The sequence below is a fragment of the Electrophorus electricus genome, chromosome 16 (genome assembly GCF_013358815.1).
Source record: "Electrophorus electricus isolate fEleEle1 chromosome 16, fEleEle1.pri, whole genome shotgun sequence".
NCBI lineage: Eukaryota > Metazoa > Chordata > Actinopteri > Gymnotiformes > Gymnotidae > Electrophorus > Electrophorus electricus.
The window spans coordinates 6,300,935-6,328,183 of record NC_049550.1 but is presented as its reverse complement, the minus strand read 5'-3'; the positions used below and the strand labels follow the sequence as shown (position 1 = coordinate 6,328,183).

Below are 27,249 nucleotides of genomic sequence, written 5' to 3'. Positions count from 1 at the left end.
TTAGACTGAAGTTGGATCTAAATCCCAAGCTAAGCTCATACTATGGGAGTTCAGGAATCAGACATTAAAGATGCAACAAAACAAAACAAAAAAGCTTTCTAAAATGTTTAGAATCAGTTTAATTAAAGTCTCACTTTCAAAGCTTCATAAGGAATTTGAAGAGCATTATAAACTTGCTTAAACATTGTTAACATGCTTGGTGTACAGATGCAAAATAGTCAACAAGGAAATAAACATTGTCTGGTTTTATATATAATTTAAAAAAAATCAGAAGAAACAATATATTTAAAAAAAAAAGAGACAAAATCAAACAAGATCAATAAATTAATTTATGACAATGTCAAACTAAATTTTGTTGTGTATCAAATGAATGCCAAAAATGATACATAAAAAAGTATGGGTAAACCACAGATCATATGATAAATAGAAAAAACAAATATACAAATTAAATAGTAATATTTCTTCACAGAGGTCAAGGCCATGGTGTCATACATGAAAACTTTGGAACAGAGAGACATTGGAATAGAGAGAAACTTACAAGATGAATTGATTAGTGCTATTACTGTGCATCTCCTACTGCATTTCTTTGGGGTACTGCCATTGACTGAAGAAAAAAACATCAGCAATTTCACACTCTATGTAAAATTCCTCCAGAAAATGCCTAACCATAATATACAATGTCTCTCAGATACATACACACACATAAGTATGCACCAAAGTACAAACTGCAAATCTATATCTATTTATATGTTATTTTATCTTTTTGGCAACATCCAGGTAGACAAACTCGATCTCTCGTTCTGCAGGGCAGGTGTTCGTAAACTCTTCTCTCTTGTAGGCAGAGTTCAGATACCGCCAGATGCCTTCCATTTCAGCCGGAATCTGGAAGCCTCTATACTTTTTTGCAACAATCTGAGATAAAGTATTACAAGGCCATTACTAAGCAGCATTATACATTTACATAACACATGACTTAAGAACCATATCTGGGATTAGATAGTTAACATACCTTAAGTACATATGTAAATACAACAGAGGACAACAGCTAGATGTGGCTCAGATAAATTCTACTCTCTACTATTTCTGGATTCCAGGGTTCTGAACTCTGGAAATCAGATACCCAGTACATGATGTTTCACTGTTAAGGATTTGACATATGGCTTAAAAAAGGTATTCAAATGATAGTCCTCATGGTCCATGTTCTACAGATTTTTCACCCTCCCTTTATCTATGACAAAGTGGCCAACCAGTTGAATGAATAATTTAATCAACTATAAAGGATTACAAAATCCAGGACTGGATTTAGATTTGAGTTAAAAGAATAAACATTTATAAATATCAACAACTACAAAAGTGATAAGAATAACAGAAGAACAGAACAGAAGAACATTTGCCATCAACCAGTCAATAAAAAGCTTAATGTAAATCTTCCTCCCCATTTTAAAAGACCAAAACAAATGTTGATTTAACAATGAGGATCCACCCCTACTATATAAATTGGATAAATATGGTGTGAAGCTTAGCTGACAAGTCTAGATGATGAATGTAATATCAAAACACTTTTTAAGTAAAAAGAGAACAAGGTTAAACACCTTGATGACATGTAGTTTGGGAAGCAGGTTGCAGTCTGCCAGACTGAGGTCTGGTCCATCCAGGAAGCTGCGTGTGGATGGACCTGGGTTAGCAGTGCTTTTGGCATCATGCTCTTCTGGCAATGGACACTGCAAGTACTCGTCCAGTCTCTTCAGAGATTTTAACAGGGCCTTCTCCAAGCCTAAAAAATCATTAAACAAATAAGCAACAGAACCATAAATACTTACACTCCTTGCTTCTACCTTTTTTTGAAACATAATAAAAAATGTAGCTAAAAAATTAAGGAATATGAATTAATTGTAGTTTATTGTAGTTAACAAATTAAGGCTAGTCAGTTCTTTGAGGAAATTTTACCATCATGGGCTTCTCTGCGAGTATTCTTGATATAGGCAGAAAACTTGGCAAATACATCTATTCCTGCTGTGTTTGATTCAGGATGCTTGGAAGCCAACTTTGGATACCTTCAGAATCAAGCAACAAAAGACCAAAAATTGTTATGTAATAATTACAAAATTATATGTAATTATAGTTATGTAATAACAGTTATGTAATAATTAAAAAAACTGAAGGTTTGGATGACCATTAGAAAGTCATTTCGAGCTCAGTACCGTGGTGGTGCAAGTCTTTCCTCAAGAAATTCTTCGATCTTGTTAACATCCACCAGTACTTCACCATTGAAGGTCATAAAAGGTGGGTTTGTACCTGGGGCAAGGTCTTGCAGGTCAGCTGGTTTCCTGTATGACACACCCCAACAAATCAGTCAATCAGTTAATTACATTTATTGAAGGCAAACCTCTCACAAATAAACTTTATCTTACATTATGTATTCTGTGTATACTAACAAGGTACAGTGCTCATTCTTATTGTAAAATGTCAGATTTTGGGGAACTGGGAATTTATAAAGATGGGGTTCTCTACCTCTTGAGATCCACAGTTGTGACATTGAAGATGACTCCTTTTAGCCACAGGATCATGAAGAGTCTCTGAGAGAAAGGACAATTGCCAATGCTTTCCCCATCACTTCCTGCCTGCAGAATACAGTACAAACTCAGAGAAGTCTATATATACCCACCATATGGTATACCTGTCTTATACACAGGCCTACAGTTACTGACTGTAGCCCATCTGTTGTAATAAACTATTTGTCAGCTAACCTCTACCCCATTCATTACTGGTCAGTATCCAACTAGAGCTACCACAGCTACATGGGTATTATTAGGATGGTGGGCCATTCTTGAAACAGCAGTGGCACAGTCATGGTTGATACATAGTGATGAGCATTGCACAGGTATGAGTTTTTCACTGCCCCACAGTGTTGGTGGAGGTTATTTACATGTGCGTCACGGCTGGGTTGTGAGTGGTCAGCCACCTCAAAAGTATATAGCCAGCAGCAGTTCTATGGCCAGAAACTGACCAGTGACAACTAATGAAGAGTTTTCTTTACACAGATTGTGCATTGGTAACAGGGAGTGGGGGCATAGTCTTTAATCAGCAAGGTTTGTAATCACAGTGGGTGATAAGGGAATGTAAAGGAATACCATTCAGATATGGTAGCACAAATTCATGCACAAACACCCATGAAGTACATCATAATCATTAACTAAAAGTAGATTTTTGAGGGCATATGCAAACAAACTAACAAATAAATGCCCCAGTGATTCTGCGTTTGCTTTAGTCTGTAACATATGATGGCCTCTTTTTCAGAGCTAGGGTAGTGGTATAAAAATACTTTCTGTATGACATCTATCCTGCTAGCTTTCTTGAGTCTGCTTCCAGTGGTAGCCCCTGTCATGCAGAAAACAAAGCTAGCTAAATTTCCTCAGATATTTATGTCAGCCAAAGGAGGCATTAAATAGCTTAGCCGCTTGGGGCCCCCTGTACTCTTTCAACAATAGGCTTATAACATAATTTGCTTTCTTAATACTTCAAATAAATGTTATATTTTTGAAGAAGATTTAGATCATGCTGAGGTTGAGGAATGTAACTACAATGGTTCTGCAGGCTTTGTATGGTAAATCTGTAGCTCCATAAAAGAGGTTATGGTAATTAAGGCATGGACAAAATGTAATTTATTTCAGCTCAATGTTTTATGAACAGAATGCCATTTCTATACATAAGTGGACTACTCTGCAATTCAGTTCTTTAAGTGAACTTTGCAAGAACACTTGACAAATTCTTCTAAAAGAAATGGTCTTTTTCCATTCCAGCACTGCACTGTGGTCAGTCATCCTAATCTCAAATAAGCCAATAAAACATTCATCTACCTACATTCATTAAGTTGCATTTGCATTAAATGTTTAATGCCACTTCTCACGATATTTTGTTCAAAGAACTCCTTACCTTCACAAACAGCTCAATAGTAGGAAATCCAAACTTTTTAGCTGTTACATCAAACCAAGCCATTCCTTAAGTTCCAGAAAGAGAGGTCAAAATAAGACAGAATGATATCTATCTATTCTGACTTCTCTAATGGCAGGTCCAAATTATTTCTATTTACATATGGAACCCCTCCCCCCCAACACTAAAACTATCCACTTGTTGTATTATAGTGTTTAGTATCTACATCCAAAATAAAACCGCTGTAATTATTGGTTTATTTTATTGAAGGGTTCTGTGACCTGATGTTCTAATGTCCAGTGAAAATTCAGGATGGAGTGTGTGACAGCTAGAAGCCTGCCAAACACTTGCTCTTTGTTTAACACACAGCCATCAATAGACAGCCTGTATATGAGCCTTCGTCTTATCCACTGGTTTTTCCTCGTTTCGTTGTGTGGGCAAGTCTGGAATTCAGAGCTTTTTTGCTCTGAAATAGACAGGCACAAAATGTGCAAGACAAGTGAATAGGAACCTTAAAGATGATTTTGATGGAAGCCATGAAAAAAAGGACTGCATTTGGATGGCCCAACTGCTGTTGTGAAAAGTGATTATTAATATGAAAAGTAAGGGGCATGTTTACAAATATTTCAGTATATTTTGTCATAGACTATGGCAGTTACTGTTACACAGTATTGTAACAGTATAATAGTAATAATAATAATTATTATTCTTCTTCTGTCTTCTATATATATATATATATATATATATATATATATATATATATATATATATATATATATCGAAGACAGTGTGTGTGTGTGTGTGTGTGTGTGTGTGTGTGTGTGTGTGTGTGTGTGTGTGATTTTAAGATGAGATAAAATCAAATTTGATTGATCCCAGATGGAAAATCTATGTGGTAACAACTATGTGGAAAATCTATGTGTTAATAGCCAGTATGAGAGTATAAATAACAATAGAAAATGTACATTCTACAAAGGGGCCCAATATATGCACCCACATACAGTATGAAAAGTACTGGATATAGAGATATGAGATTGAGGATGTGCAAATATACAGATGTATAGAAAATATATGCAAAAATATAAAGGCCAGAGAGAATACAGTAGTCAGTGCAAGTGGAGAAAAGAAATGTCCATATTAGATCGACAAGGTGAGGATGGTGTTATAGAGTCTGACTCCAGTAACGAGGGAGGAGCTGTGAAACAAACCCAAGCAGAAGGAGCCTACTGCCCACTGTGCTCCACCCTGCACTAATACCTGCATGGAAGGGAGGTTTGGGTTTGTTTTTGATAGCTGAGAATCAGCCAGCATTCTCCTCTCCAACATCCTCTCCAATGGGTACAGACTGAGCCCAAGGAGTGAGACAAGGGTGATACTGTTGCTCAAGCACACAACAGCATCAGAGCACTCATCACTACAGTAACATCATATACCCAGTGGACAGTAACCACTCTTTACTGCCCAAGATGGACAGTTGTTGTCAGGCTCTGACAGTAGTTCTTCATTTGGAAATTATTTTTAATAAGATTTCTGGAAACGTTCACAAATGTTAAGTGCTTTATCAAGTGAAATCATCTTAGTGCATAGGTAAATAGGCAAATAGTTTTATTTCCTTTTTGTTGACAGAAACGAAATAATTTTATACCAATGGAGGAAGATAATTTCATATCAGATGACATAAAATTAAGAACTATTGCTTACAATTACTTAAAACGCATCTAAAATAGGTTGAACCATTTTATAATAACTTTTGGGGTGGATCAGACAAACAGCAGTGTGGTAACTTCTCAAATCTTGTCCCACTGAAGGACACTTCTATACTACACTTTGATCAAGTTGACTCCCTAAGTCATCCTATCCTAACACATATCAGTTTTAATGGCCCAACCTGCTTTTTATAGTGATTGGAAAGGTAAGCATTCATTCACCCTCAATATTTACAGCAATGCCTTCCGATACTGAGTTTGGTTGTATTTAGATAAAAGGATGTAAAAGCAGGTTCATGATCACATGACACTGAAAATATTCATGTGAGCTCCTGTCACACATGGTTAATATATTTGCAGTGATTATCTATAATGTGATGATTTCCTATAATGTGATGAACTCTATGGTACAGGGGTTAATTAGAAGGGGGTTAATTAGAAGCCCTTCAGAAGAAAGCTCACTAAATGGGCCAACTACATGATAACTTAGGGATTCACTCCATATAAGCTTGACTATGTGGTAACTTACTTAAGTACAATAACAAAACTGGCACATAATGCTTTTACTAGCTGGATACCTTATGTAAAGGCTGAGAACTTTAAGTCTAAAATACTAAACCTCCTTAGACCCATAATTAGTGACATTTGATTCATGTTTCCAATTTCTAATTCCAATATTTATTACACTATGATCCTAAATGACTAAAGACTGTAAATAGGGCATCAACCACACCCCCCCCCCCCCCCCCCCACACACACACACACATACACACACATACACACACACAATGGAAATCTTTGTTTGAGGGACTGCTTTGTAGAAGCTTAGGTTTATTGCGGCATTTTTAACAGGCTTAGAGCTCTACTGTTCTACCACCTACGTTTCACAAGAATTTAACCCCTGTGTTGTCTTACAAAGGAAAGAATCTGCATATTTGTAAGTGAAGCAAGTGGAAGGAACTGCGACAAAAGGAAGTAACATATTGGACCTTTTTCTTGCAAAGAGTGAGCACACTTCAAATGTTTCAGAATGAAATGGGCAAATCTTTCTAAAAGGACATGTCTGCAGTATTTTCCTCATATGTAATTGGTAACAGTGCATAGTGAAATCTTTCTTTAAGGTTCAACCAAAAGTCCAATAACTTCAACAGAACTTATATGATTTAATATAATATTGACAGAAATAACCAATATTTGTGTTTATATTGCCTGGCATACACCAAAGAGAAACATATATACAACAACTGTGCATTATATTATAGCCTACATGTTTACCTTTGCAGAAACTGTTCAGTTAGAACAAACTCTAAAATTGTAAATATAAATGTTCATGCTATTTAGCCTTGCATGCCAAGGAGCTTTAAATTGGTCAAAGTAGAGTAAGGTTTAGATGGCTGTGTAGTGAAATAAGCTCAGTCTGACCATATTAGACCATATAGAAACACACCTACAAGACCTGCTGCAGATTCCAGTATTGGGGATTTCATATGTCATATTTCATTCATATTTCATATTTTCTTTATATGATGCTTATGTGGTAATCAGTCAGTAAATCAAGTAGTAGGTAATAAGACGTTCACATTGTATGGTAAACATGTATATATTGTATACTGTAAGGTGGAAATTAAAATAAGTCGATATCAGAAAGATCAATGTACTTACATAGTTAATGAACACATTTAAGAAATGTTTTATGTTTTCAAAATAAAAAGGGTTAAAAGAAAATGTTTTAGTGTTGTATCAAGCTCTGAATCTATCAAATAAAATTTGATTGTAAATGTGACATTTCATTACAGGAGTAAATTATATTTTCACACACACAGAGGTACATTAAGAAAATTAGTCATAATAAAATAACCCCTATAGTGTTAAACAGAATCAGTTTTAACTCTGTATTAGTGGGCTACAGTGAACCCTAGAGATTTTGCTTTACTTGTGATATTTGAGGGTACGGGTACCTTTACATAGAGACAGATCTCCCAGTTGGATGGATCAGAGCAAACGTTCTCCTGCATCTGCTCAGTTGGACTAATGTTGGGGAGTTTCGTGTCCCACCACTCTTGCATCACAGTTGGGGGTGGCACCTCAAGTCCTGGAATGCCGTTCCCCACCGTGACCTCTTGACCTTTGACCCTGATGCTGCTCTGACCTTCACACTCCATCCTTACATTTCTGAAGCGGCTGGTAGTGGACCAGGCTGGCGACAGACTCTCTGTCTCTGAGGTCTCGCTGGCAATAAGCCATGTAGGTATTGTCACCTTACGCCCTTCTTCTCTACATTTCTTCTTTGGCTCGTCCTCTGTGACAGTCTCAGAGTGTTCTATACTCTCACTCTCTCCGAAGTGTTCCCATCTTGGCACCCTTTCGATGGCTGGACTTGGCTGTTCTTTTTTAGTGCCTTCTCCCCTTACCACCCTGTGCTTATCCTTAGGCACATGCTTCAGCTGTGCTGGATGTACCACATTGCTTCTCCTGCCCACCACAAGCTGGGGCTCATCTTTCGTGACACTCCCTGGCTGTTGTGTCTTCTTACACACTCCCTCCTCACTGATCTCCTCTAGTGGGTCTCCTTCCTCGGTCCATAACACTGCTCCTATCCACTCCTGCATCCTTACACTCTTTTCCCTTTCCTCATCTGCTCCATTGCTTCCATCTTTATCTTGTTCTTTCTCTGCCCTTTCAACATCATCTTTCTCTCCTTCTTTCTGTTGTGTTCTGCTCCTGGTGGATGGTGTTTTCCACTTCATTTCACTCAGCTCTTCAAATGCCTGTTGTGGTTGTTCATGACTCAGACCTTCTGTTACAGCAGCAGGACAGATGCTGCTCCATTGGTGCTCAGCTGGGGTCTTAGCATGTTCTTTCTGAGCCATCCCCCCCTGCAGTGCTACTTCATCTACTTTAATTACTGTAATCTGCTGTTGTGTCTCTGAGACATTTTCATTCTCCCTCTCAAAGGCTACCATGTTTTCAAAGGATTTGGTTGATTTCTGACTTTCTTGGCAGCCATTCCTTGCTTCACGTAAGGTTACCTGTAGTGTAACTGGGTCTTTTCTAACCTCACCACACAAGGATTCTCTGATCTCTATTTTATTCTCTGTAGCATTTTTTCCTTTATCATGATCAGCAGTTAAAGGCTGCTGGACATCAGACTCCTTTGCCTTTTTTGTTTCAGCCTCATCATTAGATGACATTTGTTTTTGTCTTTCCTCTTTAATTTTTGTATCGTCAATGACTGCTATCATATTCTGGTCAAATACTGGAATATGTTTAACCTCTCCACTACAGGACATATCAGGCTGTTCCTCTGCTAAATGTAATATTTCATGCTGAATAGTGTTAATCTTGGAGTTCAAAGAAATGGGGACTTGTTCCTCTTGCTGTGAGAGTCCATTATCTTTTATTTTTCTTACATTATTAAAATTACATCCAGTTGCATGTTCATCCACCATCACATCTTTAGCCTCCATAACCATGTTATCTGCGGGAAGATTGCATCGTTTCCAATTGAGTCCTCCAGACACTGCTACTTTAAGTTGTACTTCATCAGTAGTGACCTTGGTCAGATGTTCAGCTGCATTTAAACCTTCATCTGCTTTCTGCATTGTCTCATTATTATAGAACACTGAATTTAGCTTTTTCTCTAGGGTCAGGTCCTCCATCTTTCCAGCCTCAGGAGGTGCCACCTTTTCTGGTGTTGTGCATTTCTCCACACCTGGTCCTTCTTCAGCTGGCTCCTGAAGAGTGCGCTTTTGCTCCAACTTCTCAGTGCTTCTGCTCCACAGAAGTTCTAACTCATCTGGCTTTTGGAGCCTTCCCATGAACATCTCATGAGATTGGTGCTCTTGAACTGTGAAATCTGATCGTTCCTTATGTCCTGTACTAGTTACAGGAAGAACTTCTGGTTGCAGTTCACTTGGAGCAGGGGGTTTAACCTCGGGCTGAGGTTGAGATGCTCTTAAGTAATTTTGCTCCAGTTCCTTTTCTAACTTTTCCACCATGATTTTAAGCTCTTTCTTTGAATTTTCGATTTGTTTGCTGGACTCATTAGCACTTTCCTCTTCAAATTCTCCCTCTTCTTCATATGCTATGATTTTGGTTACTTCAAATTCCATTTGCACATCAGGCAGAGATGCTGCATCAGTAACTATCTGCTTCCCTGCTGCACTGTCCTCCCCTCCCATACAATGATCCTTATCCACTTCCATTGCTGGTTCAGTCTCCTCCTCCTCTCCCTCTTCACGGTCCACGCAAGGTCCCATAGCTGAGCAGATCGATGTATCGCAAGAAACTTCGGAGACAAAATCCATGACGCTTTTGGCCTGAGCCATGATGCATAGAAGCAAAAGTGTGTAACTTGTATTTCAGTGCTGAACAACTCCAGGCGACTGCTGCTATAAGCCCCTGGGATGTTGCCTGTCCAATCTACACGTCAAGCCTCTGTGAGACAGAGGTAACTAGGGCTTACTCTCCTCTTTTTGTCCAACTACCCCCCTTTCCTCCAGAGGATTATAAGTTTCATCACATGATTTCAATGCCCTCCCAAATCCGCACTACTGGGAATTGGCCTGACCAAGGCTAATCGGTTTAAAGGGCAGGGCACGCCTTGCATCTTACCTGCCGTAGGAGGCAATATAAGCCACATCATACTTTTTAATTAAAAAAGGCCAAAGATGAACTTCACTCCATTAGGTGATTCAAGTAATTCTCTCCCTTTTTGATATAAGAGATTCATTAAATAACTACATAACTAACTGTATAAACAAATACCCTGTATTCAGGACATTTAATGTGTGACTAGCCTGTGGATGGGGTAATCCTTCATTTGGCTCACAGCAAAAAACAAAAAACAACAATACATCATTTGAATGTCCTTCTAAAATTTAATATCAATTTGCAGATTTTAAAATAACAAGGCCAGAACAAGTGCTGTTCACCTCGTTTTTGCAGCGCATCAACATTAGTGCCGTAAGAGGGCACTAGACAAACGCTTACTGTACACTTACTACAGACCGCACGCCGCACAATGTGCTCAGTTCTAGTGCGTTTTGGATATGACACTTAACTAAATATAAATATTAATTTGTACAAACCTTGCAAGGCAGATGGGAATTCATATGTATATTGAGCTATCCTCAATTTTCCTGCGTCAAAATGTAGACTAACCAACTGATGTGCACTGACACAGTCTGTGCGTCAGCGGAAACAAGAACGTCATATCAGCTGTTTTGCTTCCAGTGGAGTGGACGTCATTTTCTGTTTAGAAAACAATAAAATTTGGCTCCGTTTTGTTTGTTTGTTTGTTTGAAAACATGATTTGACTATTACAAGCAGCAAAAAATGTGCGTATTCAGATTTTAGATGGCACGGGAATTTTGTAATGTCCATCGATAAAGTTGCGCTCGGATTGCTTTGTTGTCCCGCGACAATACACCAGTTCCATTACGGAGGGCTATTGCCGGTCCACCACGGCATGAACGCAGCCCTCTGCTCTATATCGTGTGTGTACAATTCCCGTCGAAAAGGCACCAACCGTGCAGGCTAGAATATTTTGTTTACATCTGCCATGCACGAGCCAGAGAATGGAGGAGGGGCGGCGACAGCGGATGTGCAGGTTAGCGACCAGCCCTACGCGCTTATCGCATGCAAAGTCCCTGAAGAGGTCTTCAATGACAAACGTTTAAAGGTAGGTTACCCTTCAGTAAATATCAGATGTCTCGATCTAAAGCTTCAACTTTGACACCGCAACAGTGTATCCCGGTGTTTTCCGTTAACATTTGAATAGTCAGGATGACTATAGCTGTGTTTTGTGACAGATTTACATGCAGGTGAATTGTGCAATGAATCATCATCTGTGAGTGGATTTAGCGCTCCACTAAAGGCTGTCGGGTATTAATTACAAATAGGTCACCAAGGATTAACAAACATCACTCAAAATGGCATGTTAAGTACTTGCATATTCTGTGCTCAGTAAAGATGGATAGACTTGAAAGTAAAACTACCATAGTCAGCGTATTACTGTAAGACAATAAGGTATTCAATTTAAAGCGGTTCAATATTACAGTGGGCGGAATGCAAGATGTCTCTGAATAAACAGACTCAATATAATGCTCTAATGGACCAATTACCTTTCCTCAGACGTTTTTCGGTGTTTCCATTGCAATATTTCAATCATGACATGGCAATAAACTCACACTGCTGGGAGCATACTCAAATGTAAAAAGTCATGCAGATGTTCAAATATACTATGAAACTTATGAAAAATATGCATAGTGTAGAAAATGAGGCACAGCTTACACTATGAATTTAATGCTGTTTATAATCCGATGTCTTTTCTGTTTAATTATTACTGAATAAATACATTCACTGTCATCCAAAATTATCAGCCAAGTAATATGAATAAAACTACTGACCAAAATATACTTTACTAGTTATGAAATGTCTTCTGCAATTGAAAAAAAATTATGTAGGTTTACTATGATACGATTTCTCAGAGTTATAATACAATTTCTAAATACAATTACAATAGTTTTTCTCCCCACAAAAACACATCATAGTTGCACCGTATAATTTAGTCAGCAGCTTATTACATTGCGTAACATTCCTTTGCCAGTGTAACAGCACTGGGTGAGTCGTTTGCAATTATAATGATGGATGGAGCGATTAGGGTGGATACTGTCATGCAGAACATCTTCAGCTCTTCAGAACATCTCCAAGCTCCATCCTTGCTTGGGGAGTCTCCCTTCTCAATGAAGTCCCATGGGTTTTCAAAGGAAATTATCACTGACAAACCCGTGGCCCATCCACTGTTTAAATGGATGAGGAAGGAAGGTTTAGGCCTTTGTTCTCCTGGAAGTTGCGGCTGATTCCTCGGTCATCCTCACAGGCAGACCGACCTCATTCTGGATGTGTATCTTCAGCCATGTTGCCATAGCTTTTGCAGATTGCTTGACTTACGAAGGTCCATCTCCTTGGTCATATTTCATTTGTGAGCTCTCTGGCCTTCCCTTTGGTTATGAATAGATATGGGTAAAAGGGGTTGGCATGTGTTTAACCTCGTAGTTACAGCCCAGTCAAATGTGACATCGTGGATTAGTAAAATCTATGAGAATCTATATGAGAAGATAACATTTGCTTATATGAATATTTTGTGAAAGATATTTGTTTATTGGTGTTTTTCTCCTAATCAGTATTTGATTCAACCATGTTTTGAGTGTAGAATCATCCTGGTAAACAACACTGACATTGTTTCACACCCTTTTCTGTCCATCTTTTATTCCAACCATGCATAAGGCACTCTACATGTGTACAGAAGGCACTCTACATTAAAGTGCATCTGAGGACAGAGGAAAGGTTCCATTACCTTGCTGCTTTAATTTCTTAATTAGTTTTTATAAATTGCAGACCTCATTATAATTATATTCAATCTCCATATGAACCACAAACACACTGAGCGTGTAGTTGCCCTGAGAATGGGTAAATTGGTGCCATGCTTTAATGAAAGCACCTTTTATTTTTGTATAATTTGGAATGTCAAGGCCACGTATGTGTAAACAATTATGACAAACTAACCTATTGTGCTCTCCAAATTATTAATAGTCTGGTTGTACTAAGGATACAATGTCTATTTAGCTCATGGAGGATGCAAAACAATATGAAGAAAAATCCCTTGGTTTTTTTTATATTTTAAAGTTCAGCAGATCAAATTGTATCATATTTAAATCAGCAGAAGAGTGTGGGTTTCAGCACTGTGGCAGTCCCCCTGCTTAGAATTCCTTTGTGCTAGGGCTACTGATGTCTTGACTGTCAATATGACAGGCTGTTCATGGAAAATGAATAGAGCCTGACACAACTTCCACCAAGCACAAGAGGTTCTGCAGAAGGTTAGCATACTTCTGGGTATGCCAGTGGTCTCCAAGTAGGTGTGTTACAACTCAGAACTGGTGCATATGTAACGCTATAAGATTGTCATCTGTAATGTTTGTACGGTCAGCGTAACTTTCTGGCTATTCCTCTTGTAAGGTACTTGCTATTTTGGTAGGAAAGGACCTATAATTATAAGTTCCAAGGCTCTAGAAATATCCTTGACCTAAATTGCTCTTGTGAACAAAATCCCCTGCCACCACACTTTTTCCAGTGACAATGAGGTCATTGTCCATTCCCTTTGGACCTAGCCAGCTCAGATTTTTCCTGGATGAGAAGACCTTTTTCCATGTTTTAATGCAGAGAAAATTCAAGTTTACTATATATTGTAGTGCACATTTATCATGTTACTCACAAGCCAGGCTTCACATATCTAACAAGAGTACCAGGCTATGTTTTCCCTCCCTTTTCACAAAAACAATGCATGAAGTTGATCAGTTGAACTAGCATTGTTAAAACAGGAGAAACACTAGACCATGCTGGTTTGTGACCTTCTTGAGCCAAAGTTTTGCTAGGCTGTGATACCATGGTCTCTCAAACATTGATCTATCTACTGGAATTTCCTTTCTGCTATGTACAGTTGCCTTCCTCTCTGAGGTTTGTGGATGAATTCATCCAGACTGTCTCTGAAATACATGGCTTAGGTCCGATTGTTCCTGTAACAATCAATTTCGAAGGCAGCAGTTTCACTCTCTACATTATCTACATTTAGCAAGCAACACAACACAGGGCACGTGTTTCCAGGTGATAACATGAGACTTTATTGCTCCCAGATGGGAAATTTAGGATTTTTACCAGCTGATAAATGTAACCAGATGTCAGTCTGGGTAACGTTAGCATCTCCTAACCATCGGAAGGCATGAAACACAGAAACTATATTTATAGACATTTCAAATTCTTATTTCTTCAAAAACTTGCATGGGGATTCTGCCCCATGCCAGCCAATGCGCAGTAGCCAGTGACTGACTGTGGAGCCATGTACCTGTTATTTATTTTTACTTTTTGGGGTTTTTTTGTTTTCATTTTTGAGTATTATAACCCTAAAATGGTAACCTTAGTAAGTTTACCTGAGAAGCTTGTAGGCTCCAGTTCACACTAGGGAAGTGTGAGAACCTATCCTTAATTTTTAATGATTTTGGATATAACAAATTTACTAGAATTTAAAGATCTATCTAGCAAAACACACAGATGATAACAGATGATATGGGGTTTGCAACCACCTCTTTACTGTAAACAAGACTATTGAGTTATACAGCAAACCTATTCTTAAACAAAACCTTTCCTTAATTCCTCTTCTTCCTTGGTGTCTGTCAAGGAAATGAGAAGCACTGTTGCACTTGCAAACTTGCAAACCCAAACACTGCAGTCTGACTTTTATCAGCATTGTTTCACAGATGTTGCGCTACCAAAACCTGGCAGGCTGCGCATATCACACTTTAACTATTCTGGTCGTATTACTAAGCACTTTTTGTCTCGTTCCACTACACCTTGGAAAAGCATGTTATGCATATCTTTGTATACACAACAACTCTTTATGAGTGCTCATGCATTTCAAGTGTGTTTTTCCACCTCTGTGGCTGGCGCTTAGCACTGTAGGGCAGCAAGTCAAAAGGTGTGTGCCACAGGGCAGTAGAGCTTACTAAATATAATACTTTTATATTTAACTGTTATATTTATTTTATGAAGTTCATGTGCAAACAATAAAATCAACAATAGTTTAGAAAGACATTAAGATGTACTGACAGGAAATTCTCCGTTGGCACTTGCAATACAGTCTCTTCTCACTTTGTCACGTAAAGTAGCTAGAAATGTCAACAAATGGAGATGGCACGTTGTGTTTGAAGGGAAAAAGAAGGAAAAAAATGCACGTATGAGTGAAACCGTGTGAGAATCATGGACAAAACCTCAGTGATCAAAAATCAGTGACTTCATATAATTTTGAGACCAAAAATAACATTTTTACATTACTCATCAGATTTCTAGGATTAGTGACACGAATGATACATCACAAACGTCGAGATCATTCTGTGTTTTAGTTTCTAGGTTGTCAGCAAAAACTACAAGTGCCCTCTTCCACTGTTACCAAACATCGTTTTACAATATTTAACAAGATTCTAATATGTTCAAAACAAAAAGTTACTGCTGTACCTTTAGTGATCCAACTACAGACTGCTGGTTATTTATTATAGTTCATGTAACACTACACCTCCAGCTCTGTTTGCAAATGGAAAATATTACCAGCCTCTGTTGTGCCCTGTCTGTGGTGGACACACCAGACTGGTCATGTTTAGCCCTCTGTATGGAAAGTGATCTGCATCAGATTTCTCCATTTTAATCATAACTAATTTTATATCTATACTTGCCACTATTCTTCTCTGCTTGCACCTGAATTTCTGCTTACAGCTGTCAAGGCTGTCAAGAGGGCCAAACAAATAAAAAGGAACTGACTTATATTAGGCTAATTGAAGTGGACTCTGCTAATAGAAAATGGCAAAACTGATCTTGGGGAAATGGAAAATAGCAGCATCCACCACAGTGCACAGTGCTCACACAGAGAGTGTGAGAGTGGAACATGTGGAAACTGCTGTACCTGTGCTGTGTGTTGGCACGCCTGACTTGGCTTTGAGTCAGTGAGTGACTTAGTCACACAGATATGCGCATATGACACCTGTTTGAATGGTGCAGTACTCTAAAGCTATTTGTTCTTTGTTCCCCCTTTACCTTTGATGTGAGCTGAACATGAACGTACATCTGAGGTTACCGGCATAGTCTGCCAGCAGCTGCTGAGAGCGCATGCATATTTTTGCGCGGGTGGTAGTTCTTGGAGTTTATGCGGCTGAAAGTGTATTGAGCAGTTCACTCTGTAGCTCTGCAGAAAATTCCAGAAATATTTACTTGTTTGTTAGTAATCTATACATTGGAAATTAATTAACTGGAAGTATGATCTCTGTATGGTAAATTCCCAGAACAGTGTGAATATATATTAAAAGTTAGATAGCAGCAATATAACAAGCTACTGAGATAAGAATATCTGTACTGGAAATAATGGTGAGAGACACCTCCATAACACCCCTTCATAGGACATACATTTTTAAACCCTGGTCCTTCTCTTGCTGAAGAATTAGAAAGTAAATAATTTTTTATTTTCTTTGCAGTTCATTAGCATTGCAGAGTTGCAAACTTTAAAAATAATAACATTCATTAAGTCATACAGAGGTATACCCAAAAATATCTCCAGCATTTGTCGAGGAGCCATCTAGTGCCTTCGCCACTTTGCATTTTTTCCACCTCTTTATTGTGGTTTCATATTTCCATTTTTCCATTTCCTCACACAGACATGGCTCTGACACAGTGTAAACACACTCTTACACAGGACACACCAAAAACACATTCTGTGACAGCCTACTTAGACAAAACAAATCGTGGCGCTGTGATGCCAAATATGCTCGTAGCGCTCAATAACAATGCCCTTTGTCTTCTAGATTTATAGCACGACTTTCCATACTTTCTTTCCAATGTAAATATGCACACACAAGTCTCACATACATACATATGGAATGAACAAAAGGCAAGGATGCAACATACACAAAATGAAAGATGTGCACTCTTGTCAGCCAAGAAAGGTTTTTCCTCAATGGTGCCTGTTTTTTGCACATGCAATAAGAGAATTTGCTGAAAATGGATATCACACATTGCCTACAAATTATTTTTTGGTGCTGTTGCATTTATTTCCAAAATGACAACATCAGAGAAGTTGTATATTAGCAAATGTAAAATGTGAACTGCAACAAAGAAAAGGTAAGTATGCTGGTTTGGCCTTCAGAGAAAGACACAAAAAGCTGTACATTACCACCATGGTAATTATAAAACCATGTGGACCAAGTGAATTGGAAAGAAAGGACACTGGGAAAGAAGTGAAAGAATTCACTAAAAGATTGAGAGCAGCTGACTGTAGAAAAGCGTTTTCAGTCATTTCCAGTCCCTCACTCTCTACCTCGGTTGGATCAGCCAGCACTAAACAGAGTAATGGAAAATGAGAGACAAAGGAAGAGACAGAGAGAGAGAGAGACAGAAAGAGAGTCAATGAAAGACAGACAGAGAGAACAACAGAGAGAGAGGTACAAAGAGCAGGAGAGAGGAGGCTGATTCAATTTAATTCAATTCTAAAGGGAAAAAAAGTCCAACTACATGCAATGGAAAAGCTGCTTTAAAAAACAAATTTGTCCTGCTCTGTTTACTTCCAAAATGACAGTTTGTAGGTGACTTTACATGTTGACAAATGGAGAATTACTGAAATTTGCCGGCCTTTTTATGTGACCAGGAAACACAGCCTTGTTGGACTGCTGATTTTGGTTGCCTGAAGGAGAGAGGCGGTGCTCGACAAAATCAGCTCTGTTATAAGCCAAGGCAGAAAAACTGGTATTAGTAAGACTTTGACCTATTCCCACAGCAGGAATCCGACTACAGGCTTCTATTGTTTCATGCATGCAGAGGACGAGACCTTTTTGGAACTCCAAAAAATTCCTTACTGGATGGCCCGGGGAAAAGCACTGAAATAGGTCAGCACTAGGGTTCCTGTGCTTATCTCAAAAAGGGGAAAGAAGTGGACAAAAAGAAGGAACAGGCTGACACAAAATTTTCAAGGTGAAAAGAATTAACAGATATCTGCTGGGAAAAGGACCTTCACCACATTTTGACTGACTTCTCATCGGAGCTGCTACTAAATTTATGTTTGATGATGTTACTTTCTTCAGTCATGCTCCTAAAGACGACTAAGTGCAATCGTTTCTGTCTGGTGTCTACACTTGTGGACAGTGCAGTGTTTAGCCACCCAGACACAAGGGTAAGGTTTAGAAAAGAGACTATTGCTAGGTAATAGAGCAGCTTTAATGTGTCATATAATAGCTTGTTAGTGCTCTGTAATTAAGGAAATGGGGGAAAGTTCTTTGCGTGTTTGCTTGTGTGTTTGCTTGTTCTAGGGAGAATGCAAATTATGTCGAAATGCTATCTAAAAACTAGACTGCCATAACACTTTTCCCTTGACCAGGTCACAAGCCACTCTGTCTCAGTTATTTTTTGTTGTCACATAATCAGGATGAGTTCGAGGGGCTCTTTCGGCCATTCGACGCCGGGGTTTCGTTCCAGTTCTTCAAAAGCTTCCGGCGTGTGCGCATCAACTTCACGGATGCACTTGCCGCGTCTGAGGCCCGCGTGAACCTCCACAAGAGCAACTTCAATGGCAAAGAGATGCGCCTCTATTTCGCTCAGGTATCTCACATGCCGAATTCACACACTTGAGAATCAGAAACTTGACACTTTCATTCACTGTAAATCCAAGATGTAATACTCATTGGCTGCTGAGAGGAGCTCCTTGTTTGCCTCATTTGCTTAGCAAAGTTATGTGAATAAAATTAAGAGCTTATTTGAATGGCTTTCTGGAAAAAAAGAAAAAAAAAACAGAATACGAATAATTTATCACGAATGTGTTATAATGCTGGTGCTTATGCCAATGTGATTTTTGTATTAAGCTCAATGTATTAATTTTCTGATTTGATGAAATATCAAAGATATCAATTTGAAGTAGACATTTTGAAAAGCTGAAAGAACTAAATATTACCATAATTCTTTATTATTTCCTTTAAAATGTACATTATTTCCCCCTTAAAGTCCAAAAATATAAATTTGGTCTAAAATATATATTTAAAATATTCAAATTTACAGCCAGGTACTATTTCCAGAAAATGTTCTTACCCCTTTTACCTCCAAATCAAAATAATTTTAAGTACTAGGTTCTTATATAAGAAGCACTTGTAATACAACACTTTTCTCTGCCCTGAGAAAAGGTAAATGTTTTTCTTACGAAGGCATAACATCATTAAGACTGAAGTCATATTTTCCATGAAAAGACACATCATGACAGATGATATCTGTTCTCACCTTGAATGACTTACCATGTCTCACTCTGAAGTGTTACACATAGCAGTGTGAGTCATGAGAGCTGGACTTCAGTCAAAACACAGCAGATGACAAAACCGAAATACTGGCTCACTGATTTATATTCCATATGGTGCTTTGAATTTGATTTGAATTCAACTTGCTTCATGTTTGTTCCTTATCTGTCTCCTCATTTCTGCTGGTTTATTTCCCCTGTACCCCCCCCCCCGGTCTTCTCTCTTCAGTCTGTTCATATAGGCAGTCCTCGACTAGAACCTCCAAAGCCGGAGAAGCAGTTCCTCATCTCCCCCCCATCCTCCCCCCCTGTGGGCTGGGCACAGTCTCAGGATGCCACTCCTGTCATTAATTATGACCTTCTGTGTGCCGTCTCCAAACTTGGCCCAGGTATGATGCTCCTAACAGCTGTCTCAGATGCATAGCATATCGAGGAACAACCTAAACCATGAGACAGAATTAACAGATTCAAATCAGTAGACTGCCACAATGGAATCTAGTAGTAGATATAAAAGTAAATACACACACAAAAAAAAAAAAATTACTATTTAAAATAAATGGATGGCTATTTGCAACAAATCTGGCTTGGAGTCAGGCTTGGAACCAGATCAGTGCAGGTTATCATAATGCAGCATTAGATGATCCGTTGCTATGTAAACAAGGTGGTGGAGAAATGTAGCTAACCTGCTGCACACCTGCATTGGTCTGTGTAGTGATGTAAACACACTGCTTCACGTTTTCTCTAACTCACCTTCTTGCTACTTGGATACATTCCAATTCAGAACCGTCTCCTTTAAATTAGACTTCTTAGTTTAGTATTTTGTCAGTTACTTTGCTGTTGAACTTGCCCACTTAAGAGGTTTTTTGCTTGTGAGACAAGCTTATTTCTAAGATATGTGCACCTCCAGTGGTATTCATTGTAGCACCTCAATAAACAACAAACTTTGAATGTAAAACTGTTAGGTCAGTTATGCATCTTAAGACCCAAGATATAAGAGATCCGTACTCATTAGTACTTCTTGTATACAGGATGTCAAAAATAACATGTCATGCATTTATGCATCCTGCAAGCAGACTCAAGTTCCCATTGCACACAAGCCTTGTCTTTAAACTCTGCATACCCAAACGCGTTTGTCTGCTGCAGGCGAGCAGTATGAACTCCACAGTGGGACCACCACCACTCCCAGTGTGATCGTGCACGTGTGCGAGGACGACAGCTCGGGTGGTGAGGAAGAAACAGAGGGGGCGAAGCGCGCCCGCCCCAAAATCATCCAGACCCGCCGCCCAGATTACGGCCCATCCGTCAAACAGTGAAGCTGCAAGCCTGGGACACTTCATCTACTCGAACGTCCTGTCCAGCTCCGGGAGACACAGTCATGTGGTTTGCCTTCCCTACCATCCCTGGGATGGGGTGCAGTGAGTGTAAGCACCTCTTCCTGATTTGGGACGGGTGGGGGGTACTCACCTTCATCATCTCATATGGGTTTGATTTAATACTGGTTAAATTACATGCAACCAGAGATTTAGAAATGTGACTCTTTTCATTTTGTTTAACAATTTTTTTTTTCCTTTTATCATTACATTTGTGTCCTCGAAAGTAGCACTTGGGGTGTGCTAACCCTTTTATTTTTTCTACTTAAGTTGACAAAAAGGTTGTTTTTATTTAACCCAGAGGACATGTCTGGATGTTGGCTGGCTGTTTCTTCATGTCTGGATGTTGACTGTACACTGTTGGGGAGGTGGCGCTGATGTTGGCCCACTCTGTAGCCTATTGTCTCTTTTGCGCTCTCTCTCTGTTGATTCTTGTCTTCTGCAAAAATATTGTTAGTGTTGCTGAAATTTCCACAACCTTCTCAGAATATTATGCACTTTAAAATAGAGCCTTATAATGTGGTATATGTTATAACCTTATTAAGTATTTGTCACAGCATATCATCTGTGTTACCTGAATTGCTCTATCATGCTCTACTGTCTGTGGAAACTAGCTATATGTCATCGCCACTGTCAGAGGATCAAGAAAATGGAAGTCTGAAATGCATCCTGTGATTTTCAGCAAACGTAGTGTACTGTATGTACAGTATTTGTGGTATCTGAATGTCGCCCCTATCTATTGAGTTCCAGGATTTATATCTTGAATGAACTAATTTCGTTCTTAGGCAGCAGGAATTTGAGATAAAGGGAGCATCAGCCTCCCATTAATAAAACAGCAGTGACCAAACTGATTCTAGTAATTATTTTTCACAAGCATAATATATGTCACTTTGCTACTGCACCAATCACCCCACTGTGCACATGGACTGCTTTCGTTGCTAGACTTACTGACTATGGCCAGTTCACCATCCGGTCGTACACGACCTGATCGAACCCAGTCAGTGACTGAATGAGAGTATGCTGAAGGTCTGCATTTTGAGCTATGTTTGAAAATTGTACTATTGCTCTGGAAGAAAGGAGTTGTCCAGAAAAACCTTGGCCCAAGGTATGATGACCATACCCACTCCACCCGAAAGGTGGCAGGACAGTTTAGACCTGAAATATTCTGTACTGGGTGGAAGATATAGGAGAGCATCCTGAGGTAGCTTGATCAGCATATTCGCCTGGCTCGCATTTAAAAACAAAACAAAACAAAATAATTTTATATATATATATATATATATATATATATATATATATATATATATATATATATATATATATATATATATATAAAATTAAGTTGAATGAATACATAAATTAGTAAATTTTAATAGTGATATATCAATATAAACAACAAAATATTAAGAATTCTAGTACAGTCAATGCAAGTTTATAGAGCAGCACAACTACATTAATGGAGTGGCTGGATTCTTTGCTGATTCAGTGAACTGATTTAACTTTGCTGATCATCTACCTCTGTATTAGAGCCTATTCATTTATTTCTGTTAGAAACGCTATAAGAAATAATCAAACTTACCAAAAATAAACACTTGGCATAGTCTCAACTCTATACCCCAGGTCTCTCAAATTCTATCAAATCCTTTTGTAATGCATACCACTGACAACTTTAAGTGCTGGTTCCTCTGAAGATTTTCTCCTCATACTGAAATGTAATGCAATTGCAAATACACTGAACATGCTATGTAATTAGATTAAAATCTACACTTAAGTAGATATTTGGGGAATTGGGTGTATAGGGGTTTACTCACAGTATAAACATTTTGTAATGCTTTAAACCCCCAACACACCTGTTAAAGATGATCTCACTAAAAAGAGTTAATTTGTAGATTTCTGTCTTCTCATTTAGCAAACTTTGACTAACCGGTGTGGGTGTATAGGAGGTGTATTGATAAAACAAAAAAGGTGCACGTATTTCAAACATTCACAAGGTGAACATTCAAAGGTAGAAAACATAAAATATTAAACCCCTGCATTCATCGAACCTATTTATGATTGCATTAGTTTAAGACTATACGTGTGAAGCAGGAGAAAGCTAGATCCGTCAAATCCCTAAACCGGCTTTGGAAATGACGGACACTGACCTGCCATAAGGAAATATAGACCCCTTAATAAACCTTTTAGTGACATCTGGTGGTGAAAATGAGGTTCTTTACGAAACAACGGATCTGCTTGACACAAGCTTTTCCAGCTATTGGTTACCATTATAGAGGGGATATGACCCTTTAGGGAAACAAGAAAAATAAATAAATAAAAAGACGGCTTGACTGCTCCAAGTTAAGCTTAAAATATACTGATTACTTCAGGTTTTGACCTTGTATGATCCTATTTCATATATTTGTTAATTTAAAAATAAAATGCAGAATCTGAAATGAAATTGGACTTTAACAACTAACTTGAAAAGAAAAAAAATCATTGTGTATTACAATATTTATTACACTGTTTTAGTGAAGCAAGAAGAAACTCTAGATATGGAGTTGTGATATGTCCGAGGTAAACCCATAGCCCACTACAGAGTACTCTCTTTCCAAAATGTGCTGTGACATTTTGACTGCATGCCTCATGAGTTATATATGTATGTGAAGGAAAACAGAAAGTGAAGTAAAGAGCGTGACTAAGAAGATTTCTTTCTGATGTTATTTGTAGCCCTAATGAAGTATAGAATTTAGATGCTGCTATAGTTAATGTTTAATATGAACAAGACCTATTTGTGACTAGCTTAGGATACTTTTCTGAATAGACAATTTAAGCACTTCTGTAAGTCCCTCTGGATAAGAGCATCTGTTAAATGGCATAGATATAAATGTAAACAAAAAATACTCATCCCTGCTATTACAAATGACCCAACGGTACAAAACTGTAATTTTTATTACAAAGTGCACAAAATAATAAATAAAATGCAACAGTCTGCAACAATTGTCTTAGCTCCAGATGAAACACATGCTACAGTCCTAGGTAGAGCATCTCCTACAGGTTTGACCACCACCCCCCCAAATCCCACCTAAAGACTGGCAGCTTGCGGTAGGCATACAACTCTGTGGAGAAAAAAAAAAATTTCATCATGGTTAGTGACACTGCAAATCCACAATGCCTGCAATATACCCATAAAGTTCATTACTATGATGAAATGTGGGGTTTCATCTGTTATCCCCAGTTCAGCCAGAATCAATTCCCTGATTCCATAGGTCCCTTCTGGAGTGCGACAGGCAACATGCAGTACAGCAAAATGAAGTGACTTTTACCTGATTTACAAATTACCTGATCATTTATAACTTTAAACCCAAGACACTGTACCCCTAATGGATCCAAAGAGACTGTACCACTAACATTTCCAAACAGTGAACCCCATGCAAAAGTGTGCCTTACATCTACGTAAATCTCCACTGAGACCTGGGACCCCCATGACCACACCCAGGAGGGCTAAGAGCCATCTAAGGAGATGGCATCAATGCCACAAAACAAGTTGGCAGATCGATTGCTAAAATATCTGTACTCATCTGTTTGCACATCAATATAGCATTATACTGTTTGAACAAAACAAACAGAATAATTGCAGGACATTATATTCAGTGTAACAAGAAATCAACTGATAACTATTTGGCTAAAGATTACAGATACAGTGCAGTCCTGGTAGAATGTGACAGACACACATTTCTTTCTAGCTTCAGCCTTGTGTGTTTTCAATGCCACATACGGAAATCTACATTAAAGAGAGTCTTCACAGCCCAAATATCTATATGAACAGAGAATCAGTGTGCAACTCAGGGGTAACACTGTCATTATCATAAAACCTGCAAATTGCAGGTCTTTTTAAATTACAAACATCTAAGTCAAGCTCCTTTAAAATTGCCTTAGTCCTCCTTTGTTGGAGACCAAAGCATGCAATACTTTTACATAACTGTTAAGACATGCAGCCAACATTACTCTGCATCACAAAAGAGAGACATCTTTCTTTCCCAATCAGGAAAATATTAATTGTTTTCTCAATGATCATGGCTACAAATACAACAAAATATGGAACAACTGGAACTTGACACCTGCATGTCAGAGGTAGGAACCGCACTGACAGAGGTTGATGGAGAAGAATAGAAAAAGAAATTAAGTAATTTTAAATTAGTCCAAAAAAAATGGGAGGAATGCTTACACAATGCTTACTTTTTTAAAAAACCAAATTGCATGTACTCAAACTATTCCTGTACATCCAAGCAATCTTTTACCAGATGTACCTCTCTTGGGAGCATTACAAACAACAATAAGGTGCCTAACTACATTCACTCAAAAGCCTTAATCTTAAATGTAATATTAATTTATTTTACAAGAGAGCAGATTACTGTGTTCACCTAGTCAGTCAGTCAGTCAGTGATTCTTCTTGTTGTCAATGAGCTCCTGTGTTTCCTGTGCAAGCTTTCTCTTCATTTCCAGCTGCTGCTTTAGGGCAGCTTCCGCTCTCCTCTGCTGGTACAGTTTGGCTCCGGCAAAGGCAAGACACAAGAGCAGGGTCTTAGCAGCCAGAATGTAGAGGAGGATTGGAACATTGTCCAAAGCCTGAAATGAAAGGGTCAAACATGCATAAAAAGAATTCAGCGCATAATATTAAACAAGAATGAACTGATGGCAAACATTACGATAAAGATTACAGGTGTCAACGCAGACAGTCAGTCGCAGTAGAATGTGACATCTATCTTCACCCCGAGTAATGGGCCAAGTATCCTTCACTCGCACATTCACAACAGAGTATATGGTGAGGGGGCAGGGAATAGATGATGACAGAACAGCAGCTGCTTGCCCACCTGTACCTTAATTTGTTTTCTAAATCACATTCCTAAATCTGCTTTACTACATTTTTTAACACTCCGAATATCCCATGTGAACGCAGTTTCATTACAGTTAGAATCGTTTGCGGGCAATGCGACTATGATTGCTAGCTTGTGTGTGTGTGTGTGTGTGTGTGTGTGTGTGTGTGTGTGTGTGTGTGTGTGTGTGTGTGTGTGTGTGTGTGTGTGTGTGTGTTGTGTGTGTGTGTTGTGTTGTGTGTGTGTGTGTGTGGTCCGGACAAAAACCACTTTACACGTCAAATATATGACAGCAGTAAGACTAGATAGCGAGCAAATTCACATACAAATAACTTCGAAAAATAAATCAACATATAAGCTATAACGCAAAAAATCTTCCTTGCCTTTCATTTGCTTACTTGAAATTCTTAAAGGTCATGGTAAAGTTTAATGAGCTTTACTAGCTAGCTAACAGCAAACCTAATTTATATTCTTACACTCCGGAAGAAAAAAAAAAAAAGATCCTTACCCGCCAGTTAATCATTTTCGTGTTGCTTTAAGGTCTTTAAGAATAAAACAATTATACGATTTTTATTTTTAGACTAGACCTTAGCGGGGCATGGCAAAGTACCAATAACCAATGAGTGATCACATCCAGGTCAGAAACTCCAGTTGGACCTATCAGAACTCTGGTTGAAAGGTCAAACACGTCCATGTCTTGTCCATAGTTCAGCGCAAATTCGCTGGTCTTCAAATAATACACACCGGAAATAACATATAATTCCTCTGGTATTTTATATGTAGATCGTGCAGCAGTTGCCCTTCATGAATTTACCTATTCATGTTTTCCATAAAAGGGAACGGCAGATCTAAAATTCTGTATATAGCCTCTGGGAAGTGGTAGACTACTATCCAACTGTCTGGTCCTCTTTTATGAGTTCATCATAATTACTGTCGTTTCCTTTAAAGTGTACAGACCATTTATGCTTCTTGTTAAACCAGTATATATCTACTTTCTCTGTACCCATGATTCACAAATAACCAGTTTTGTCTGGACATAGCTCGACCTAGACTAAAATAACTGTCTGAGAGTTTAACTTGTCTGGAAAACCCTAGTTTAGGACCTATCAAGACTACAAACCATCTTGTACATTTGTAGTTTGTAGTTTGCATAAACATTTTGAGTATTTCATCTGGTTGTGTTGAGTTAGTGTGGGTTCTGACTTTCCTTGAAAACAACTTTATTTCCGTGTCATATAATTTGTGACCCAAGTGCTGTATACATTCAAAAAGTAAAGCATGCCTTAAAGTATCTTACTTTTTAATAAGTATCAGATTTTTTTCCCTTTGACCAAATAAATAAATAAGAAGAGAAAACACCTTATGTATTTTTAATGTAGTGTTTCTATTACTTTAGTTTAAATCTTGCATCTATTTTTTTTTTTTCTCAAACGCAAAATAGTATGCCACACAGCAGAGGGAGCTAGAAGTCTATGATTGATCTTGAAGGACTAACATGAGGGTACGGTAGCTGAAAGGTA

General features: G+C 38.4%; 3 protein-coding genes across 7 annotated transcripts; 1 reads left to right on the top strand and 2 right to left on the bottom strand.

Annotated features, from left to right (window-relative positions):
* Positions 1–99: 99 nt before the first annotated feature.
* On the bottom strand, positions 100–10,822 carry LOC113582629 (chloride intracellular channel protein 4). Of its 3 annotated transcripts, none has more exons than XM_027018499.2 (6): positions 10,727–10,822; positions 2,512–2,621; positions 2,202–2,327; positions 1,948–2,054; positions 1,593–1,774; positions 100–912 (listed from the first exon to the last, which is right to left on the bottom strand). In XM_027018499.2, exons 1-6 carry the CDS (start codon positions 10,748–10,750, stop codon positions 751–753), a joined length of 711 nt encoding a protein of 236 aa, XP_026874300.2. In that variant the 5' UTR covers positions 10,751–10,822; the 3' UTR covers positions 100–750. The 3 variants fall into 3 exon arrangements, with proteins under 3 accessions (XP_026874300.2, XP_026874297.2, XP_026874298.2); XM_027018496.2 differs by lacking the exon at positions 10,727–10,822 and adding an exon at positions 7,595–9,535; XM_027018497.2 differs by lacking the exon at positions 10,727–10,822 and adding an exon at positions 3,934–4,284.
* Positions 10,823–10,873: 51 nt separating this feature from the next.
* rcan1b (regulator of calcineurin 1b) lies at positions 10,874–21,723 on the top strand. Of its 3 annotated transcripts, XM_027018505.2 has the most exons (5): positions 17,685–18,200; positions 18,311–18,399; positions 18,651–18,824; positions 19,736–19,895; positions 20,650–21,723. In XM_027018505.2, the coding sequence occupies exons 2-5, from the start codon at positions 18,313–18,315 to the stop codon at positions 20,817–20,819; spliced, it is 591 nt and encodes a 196-aa protein (XP_026874306.1). In that variant the 5' UTR covers positions 17,685–18,200; positions 18,311–18,312; the 3' UTR covers positions 20,820–21,723. The 3 variants fall into 3 exon arrangements, with proteins under 3 accessions (XP_026874304.2, XP_026874306.1, XP_026874305.1); XM_027018503.2 differs by lacking the exons at positions 17,685–18,200; positions 18,311–18,399 and adding an exon at positions 10,874–11,319; XM_027018504.2 differs by having other exon boundaries at positions 17,685–18,399.
* A 2,050-nt stretch (positions 21,724–23,773) lies between these two features.
* Positions 23,774–26,350, bottom strand: LOC113582618 (small integral membrane protein 11A). The gene is made up of 3 exons (XM_027018476.2): positions 26,238–26,350; positions 25,277–25,481; positions 23,774–23,971 (listed from the first exon to the last, which is right to left on the bottom strand). Exons 1-2 carry the CDS (start codon positions 26,250–26,252, stop codon positions 25,293–25,295), a joined length of 204 nt encoding a protein of 67 aa, XP_026874277.2. The 5' UTR covers positions 26,253–26,350; the 3' UTR covers positions 23,774–23,971; positions 25,277–25,292.
* Positions 26,351–27,249: the final 899 nt, after the last annotated feature.

What these genes read in the sequence shown, in the direction of transcription:
- LOC113582629 (XM_027018496.2), bottom strand. Translation starts at nt 9,460, where the DNA reads ATGTTCATGGGAAGGCTCCAAAAGCCAGATGAGTTAGAACTTCTGTGG. An exon ending in AGATCTGTCTCTATGTAAAG is followed by an intron (nt 2,622 to 7,594) that starts GTACCCGTACCC and finishes TGTATTCTGCAG; the next exon opens with GCAGGAAGTGATGGGGAAAG. An exon ending in TCGCAGAGAAGCCCATGATG is followed by an intron (nt 1,775 to 1,947) that starts GTAAAATTTCCT and finishes ATGATTTTTTAG; the next exon opens with GCTTGGAGAAGGCCCTGTTA.
- rcan1b (XM_027018503.2), top strand. Translation starts at nt 11,200, where the DNA reads ATGCACGAGCCAGAGAATGGAGGAGGGGCGGCGACAGCGGATGTGCAG. An exon ending in TGCGCCTCTATTTCGCTCAG is followed by an intron (nt 18,825 to 19,735) that starts GTATCTCACATG and finishes TTCTCTCTTCAG; the next exon opens with TCTGTTCATATAGGCAGTCC. An exon ending in CGTCTCCAAACTTGGCCCAG is followed by an intron (nt 19,896 to 20,649) that starts GTATGATGCTCC and finishes TGTCTGCTGCAG; the next exon opens with GCGAGCAGTATGAACTCCAC.